Below are 6,439 nucleotides of genomic sequence, written 5' to 3' on the forward strand. Positions count from 1 at the left end.
TTTGACATTGCACAATTCATTAAGGGTCCTGGGCTTGCCCTTTTTGCAGAACTGTGAAGTACTTAAGGATGACTGGATAGCTTTGGCTAGGTTTTACAAGGTTCAAATCGCAGGTAAATCTAACAAGGCTGATATTAAGAAAGCAGTCATTCAAGATTTGATCTAAAAATAAATTCTGGAGGATAGTGCCAAGGCATTGTGTGATATGGAGCTTCAAGGAGAGACGGAGAGAGATGAGGATAAAGCGGAAATTACTAAGATGGAGTTGGAGGTAGAGAAAGAGAGGATAGCTCTAGAGAAATTTAAAGTAGAGAAGGAGTTGGAGAAGGAGTTGGAGAAGGAGAGGATAGCACTTGAAAGGCTTAAGGTTGAAACAAACTTGAAGTTTGTAATTATGGAGAAGCAGGGTGTCCAAGGGTTACTGGAACCTACATTTGATATAAACAGTGTAGTACGTCTTGTCCCTACTTTCCTAGAGAGTGACCCGGAAGAGTTTTTCGAGCAGTTCGAAAGCTTGGCAACCACCCTCTCCTGGCCTAAGCCATATTGGTGTTTGCTGGTACAAACGGCCTTAGTGGGTAAGGCTCGTTCATCGTATTTATCCTTGTCCTCTGAAGATCAGAGCCAGTATTCGGTAGTGAAGGATACAGTGTTGAAGGCATACTTATGCACTCCAGAATTTTATAGACAAAAGTTTAGAAACTGTTTTAGAGGAAACCACCAGTCATACCTCGAGTATGGTAACAGTGTGAATAGATTATTTAATAGATGGCTATCAGCTAGCGGAATTGAAACTTATGAGGAGTTAAAGGAACTAATTGCACTGGAACAGTATGTTAAGGGTATTCCACCGGACGTTCGAACCTATTTGCTAGAAAAGGAAGTAAGTAGAATTGATCGAGCTGCCACATTGGCGGAAAATTATACATTAACGCATAAATCAAGTAAGCCTCCTTCCCCTCCAGGCATTTCTCAACCTCAAGAGGGAAAGGTACACAAGGATAAAGGTACCTGGACCCTGGGTAAAAGCAATACAGATGTGTCAAAAATTGGTTGCTTTTACTGTAAAAAATTTGGGCACGTAAGGGCAAGGTGTCCTGAGTTGACTAGAGAGAAACGTGTTGCTAATGTAACTTTGCTTTCTGCAGATGTAAAAGAAAAAGGGGATCCTGATGTGGGAAGAGAACGCAGTCTGTTGAACCCATTTGTATTCCCTGGTACAGTGTCTGTCGAGGAGGATGGGCCCGGAGTGTCTGTAACTGTGTTGCGAGACACTGCTGCATCGCTCAGTATGGTATTACAAAGCGCTGTTCCTGACGTAGAACAGGCGTTGACGGGTGAGCATGTATTGATAAAGGGCGTTGGGGGATGACGGTTCCCCTGTGTAAGTTGTTCCTCCGAACAGAATTATTATCTCGGCCTGTGTTGGTTGGAGTTGGAGAGACTTTACCTGTTGAAGGAGTGAGTTTCTTGCTAGGAAATGATATAGCGGGAAAGTTAATTGTGCCTGATCCCGTGGTGAGTACGACTCCAATGGAATGGGATCCTGCCGAGGGTTTGGAAAGCCAGGCAAGGATGAAAACCAGTGTAGAAACTGCTGATATGGATATTAGTAGTTTGTTTAAAGTAGACTCTAGTACAGGACCTGCTGTTAAGCCAGATGAACTTGCTGATCGTGATGTGGATTTGCCTAGTCCCGGGGTTCTGCCGTGCAGTCTGACTAGTGTTAAGGTGAATGAAGCGCAGAGTAATGTAAGTGAACGTGTGGATTTAAGTGTTCTCCCAATGACTCGTAGTAATCTGATATCTGCCCAGAAAGCTGATAGGTCATTAATCCCATTATTTGCAAGGGCCATAGAAGAGAAGGACATCTCAAATGAAGCTAAATGTTATTATACGCGTGATGATGTACTAATGAGAAAATATAGACCGCCAGATGTTCCTGCAAATGAGAGTTGGTGCGAGTTTCATCAGGTTATCGTTCCGGACGTGTATCGAGAGAAAGTCATCAGTCTTTCACATGACTACATAGGAGGACATCTGGGTGTGCAGAAAACTTTGGATAAGATTATCAAGTACTTCTATTGGCCTGGTATCCATAGACAAGTAGCACAATATTGTAAAAAATGTGAAACATGCCAGTTGATAGGTAAGCCTAACATTGTTATTCCTCCTGCACCGTTGCAACCTATTTCTGTGGTGCCGGAACCTTTTACCCATGTGATAATTGATGTCGTGGGCCCCCTTCCTAAAACCAAAAAGGGGCATCTGTACATGTTAACCCTAATGTGCACTACCACCAGGTATCCAGAGGCCATTCCACTGCGTTCCATTACAGCCAGGACTGTGTTGCCAGCCTTGACAAAGTTCTTCACCCTATTCGGAATACCGAAGATTGTGCAGTCCGACAGAGGTACCAATTTTGTATCCAATATCTTCAGGCAAGTAATGTCTCTTCTTGGGATTAAACAATATATTGCATCTGCTTATCATGCCCAAAGCCAAGGAGCCTTGGAACGTTTTCATGGAACCTTTAAAACAATGTTAGCAAAGTATGGTCATGAGACTGGAAATGAGTGGGATGTGGGTTTGCCATTCCTTCTATATGCGATCAGATGTGCTAAGCAATCTAGTCTCGGGTTTTCTCCAAGTAAACTATTGTTTGGCAGAGACATAAGAGGACCCATGAAGCTACTCCATGAGAGCTGGATAGACTTGGAGCATGCCTATAACTTGGCTGAGTATGTGTCAAAGTTAAAGGAAAACCTAGATGTGGTACACAGGTTTGCACAATGTAATTTAAAACTAAGTCAAGAAAAGATGAAGGAAAATTATGATAAAGATGCAGTAGAACGTAACTTTTGGTTGGGGATGAAGTTCTGTTGTTCTTGCCCGTAAGAAAGTGTCCATTACAAGCAAGGTACAAGGGACCTTTCAGAGTTATAGGTAAACGGGGAGATTTGAACTATGTGATATCCACTCCTGATCACAGGAAAACAAAAAAGGTTAGTACATGCAAACTTGATTAAGAAGTACCATAGAAGAGACTCGGGAAGTGCTGCTAAGACAGAGGAGAAGGCAGATGGTACTGTAAATAGTTTAGAAGTTGTGGAGATGCAAAGTGAAGACGACCTTGATAAAATCCCTGTAGGTAATAAACTCAAGAATTCTGATGTCCTTGCTAATCTAAATAGTAAGTTGTGTCATTTGTCTGACAGCCAACACAGATGTTTCAGAATTACTGCAAGAGTTTGTGGAAATCTTTGGAGATGTGCCGAGACCAACGACTGAGGCAGTTCATCATATTGAACTAGTGGAAGGTGCCGCCCCGGTAAGAGAAAAGCCCTATAGAATGTCCCCCCATAAGGCAGCTATTCTCCAGAAAGAGGTAACATTTCTTCTTGATAATCACTTAGCAGAGCCAAGTAAGAGTGACTGGGCTGCTCCATGTATTCTTGTGCCAAAAGGAAATGGGGAGTATAGAATGTGTACTGATTACAGAAAACTTAATGCACTTACCAAGGCTGACAACTTCCCTCTTCCTCGCATAGATGACTTAATTGACTCTATCGGCAAGGCCAAAATTATAACTAAATTAGATCTAATGAGTGGCTACTATCAGATGCCACTGTCTGAGGAGGCAAAACGTGTGTCAAGTTTCATAACACCTAGTGGACTATATCAATACAAAGTAACTTCATTTGGCTTACGGAATGCACCCGCAAAGTTTTCACGTCTAATGTCTAATGTTATTGCAGGCTTGGAATGTGTGTGTGTGTACATCGATGATCTGTGCGTGTATTCTCAGACGTGGGAGGAACACTTGAATTCCCTGAGGTCCTTGTTTGAGAGGTTAAGGAAGGCTAGGTTGACTGTCAATCTAATGAAGACCGAGTTTGCTCATGCAAAGGTGACCTTTTTAGGCCATGAGGTGGGTTACGGTACGGTTGCACCTATGCACGCCAAGGTTGAAGCCATAGAGGTTTTAGCTGCTCCGGCCAACCGTAAAGTAGTCCAGCGTTTCCTAGGTATAGCAGGTTATTATCGGAGATTCTGCCCTAATTTCAGTAAACTTGCTAAACCACTCACTGACTTAGTAAGTCCTAAAGTAAAATTTAAATGGACAATAGAATGTCAAGAAGCCTTTGATAAGATAAAGTCAATCCTTACTTCCAAACCTGTCTTACATGGTCCTGATTTCTCCAAAAATTTCACTATTAATGTTGATGCTAGTGATGTTGCTGCAGGAGCTGTGTTAATGCAAGAACATGATGGAATATTGTTTCCTGTATGTTATATGTCTGCGAAATTCAAGAAATACCAAAGACACTACAGCACTATAGAGAAGGAAGCAGCAGCGTTGTTGATGGCTTTGGAAAAATTTGATGTGTATGTTGGAAATAACCCACAAAAAATAACTGTTTATAGTGATCATAACCCTCTTGTCTTTGTGAACAATATGAAAAACAAGAACATGAGGTTGACAAGGTGATGGTTAGCTTTACAGCCATACAACCTGGAAATAAAACATGTGAGCGGTAAAAATAATGTAATTGCAGACAGTTTATCAAGACCGTACTAAAGTCTTCTGACAATCGTGGTTTCTGTACTGTGGTATTAGGGTCACGACTACTGTATGGTAATCTAAGTGTGGTTGAGGCTGGTTGTTTATTGCCTCGATATCTTGTAATGTACTATGAATTATTGTATAAGTTTATTTTACTATTTTGGAACTTGTAGTTGAAAAATGCACTATTCCGGTTATAAACACTATTGTGTTTAATTTAAAGCTGGGGTTCTTATGCAAGAGTGCATTTTTTCTATGATAAACTATGTATTATGTAAATTATGTATTGTGTATGTATTATGTACTACGTATGAAACTATGTATTATGTATGAAACCATGTACTATGCAAGTTTATTGTCCGTTCGCCTTCAACGACTACTGTCGTCTGCTAGGCGATACGTTGTTCGAAGGTACGATGAATGTATTCCTTGTATGGTGGTGTAATGTGAATGCTTAAACGCACTAGTACATGAATAATTATATGTAATCGTCATGTACAGTCAGATATAAATTTGTATCTTGTAACAAAGAATGTGGATGCCTTTAGTTTTGCTTTATTGGTGGCCGAAGGTGACGTGGGCGGTCGGCCAGGTGAGTTAGAATGAGTTGCCTGGAGGGACCGAGCTAGTAAGAACTGGTGAGAATACCCTGTGTCAAGTAAGATTAAACATTTTTTGTTCCAGTGCAGTTAGGTCTCTAGTGAGTAAATTAACTTTGATTATGTTATTCCGTGTGTGTCTATGTCTATATGGTAATGGTTATACTTGTGCAAAGATCTTTATTTTCTTTAATACTCTTTTTAAAAGCTGCCGGCTTTTCCATGTTTCAATTCTCATTCGCCGGCAGCATCTTATTCTAAATTGGAATTGTTCTGTCATGCTTAAGCTTTCATTTATAATTAAATCTACTTTCCTTTGTTGCTCTTTATTTGAAAAAATATAGTGAAATGCTCTTAAGAAACAGTTGACTGATAATTCCATATAACTTAAGGGCCCAAGTCCTCTCTCATAATTCGGACTTTGTTACGCCATATTGGGGCCCTCAATTAGAATATTCGGGGATCATCGTGCCCTGGGAAGTCTTGGCATAACAATATATATATATATATATATATATATATATATATATATATATATATATATATATATGTATAACATGGTGAAGGAGGAATTCGGAGAGGTAATGGAAGAAGTACACGTGATTTTCACTGCCGTCTTAGTAACCAACAAGTGTTGCATAATTGCTCACAACCGGCACACTACATTTAAACAATGTTGAAAATTTCTTTGCAAATATAACTATGAAGGTTTGTATGTGTTAGATAGTTATTAGCACTCAAAATGTAATTATAAGGAAGCACTCTGCTTCGTAAGTTTATTTTTCCTGGTGGTTTCTCACTCACATATGAATATATACATATACAAATATATGTATATTTATGTATATATCTACTATAATAAAGTAGTACCTCCCTGTCTGTCTGTTTGTCTGTTTGTTTGTTTGTTCACGAACTCCTCCTAGTGTTTGGGAGATAGACCCTCATAACCATATATATTCTGATACTCTATCACTCCAGGTACTTGGACAACTATATTTCATTTCCAAAAAATATTATTTTGGCTAGGGTTAAGGGTTGAATGTGTATGGTGGGGTAAAACATCACTAGTAGTGTCCCCTTAACACGATTGGCATTTTGTGACAAAAATTACTATGATTAAGGGGACCCCCGCCCAAATTTTTTTTTTCTGAAAGATCTTGCTGATTTTTTCTGTGTGATATCTAGGTCTGAGGAAACCTTCACAGCTTGAGTTTTATTCAGATCTGACTTGTAGTTTTTTATTTTTTAATAAAAAACGTAAAAAAATACCATA

The 6,439-nt window shown here is 39.7% G+C and overlaps 2 protein-coding genes across 2 annotated transcripts in view; both read left to right on the plus strand.

Annotated features, from left to right (window-relative positions):
• The first annotated feature begins 394 nt into the window (after positions 1 to 394).
• LOC143028842 (uncharacterized) lies at positions 395 to 1,372 on the plus strand. Its single transcript, XM_076191204.1, has one exon. The coding sequence runs from the start codon at positions 395 to 397 to the stop codon at positions 1,370 to 1,372; it is 978 nt and encodes a 325-aa protein (XP_076047319.1).
• The window catches only part of LOC143028843 (uncharacterized), a 7,445-nt gene continuing 2,374 nt past the window's right edge, over positions 1,369 to 6,439 (plus strand). Inside the window, exons 1-4 of the mRNA XM_076191205.1 lie at positions 1,369 to 2,854; positions 2,993 to 3,121; positions 3,219 to 3,691; positions 3,911 to 4,288. Of these exons, the coding sequence (XP_076047320.1) occupies positions 1,369 to 2,854; positions 2,993 to 3,121; positions 3,219 to 3,691; positions 3,911 to 4,288 (2,466 nt within the window). The remainder of the gene's footprint in view (positions 2,855 to 2,992; positions 3,122 to 3,218; positions 3,692 to 3,910; positions 4,289 to 6,439) is intronic.

This window comes from Oratosquilla oratoria, chromosome 10 (assembly GCF_046742065.1).
Source record: "Oratosquilla oratoria isolate Oo_2021 chromosome 10, ASM4674206v1, whole genome shotgun sequence".
Lineage (NCBI taxonomy): Eukaryota > Metazoa > Arthropoda > Malacostraca > Stomatopoda > Squillidae > Oratosquilla > Oratosquilla oratoria.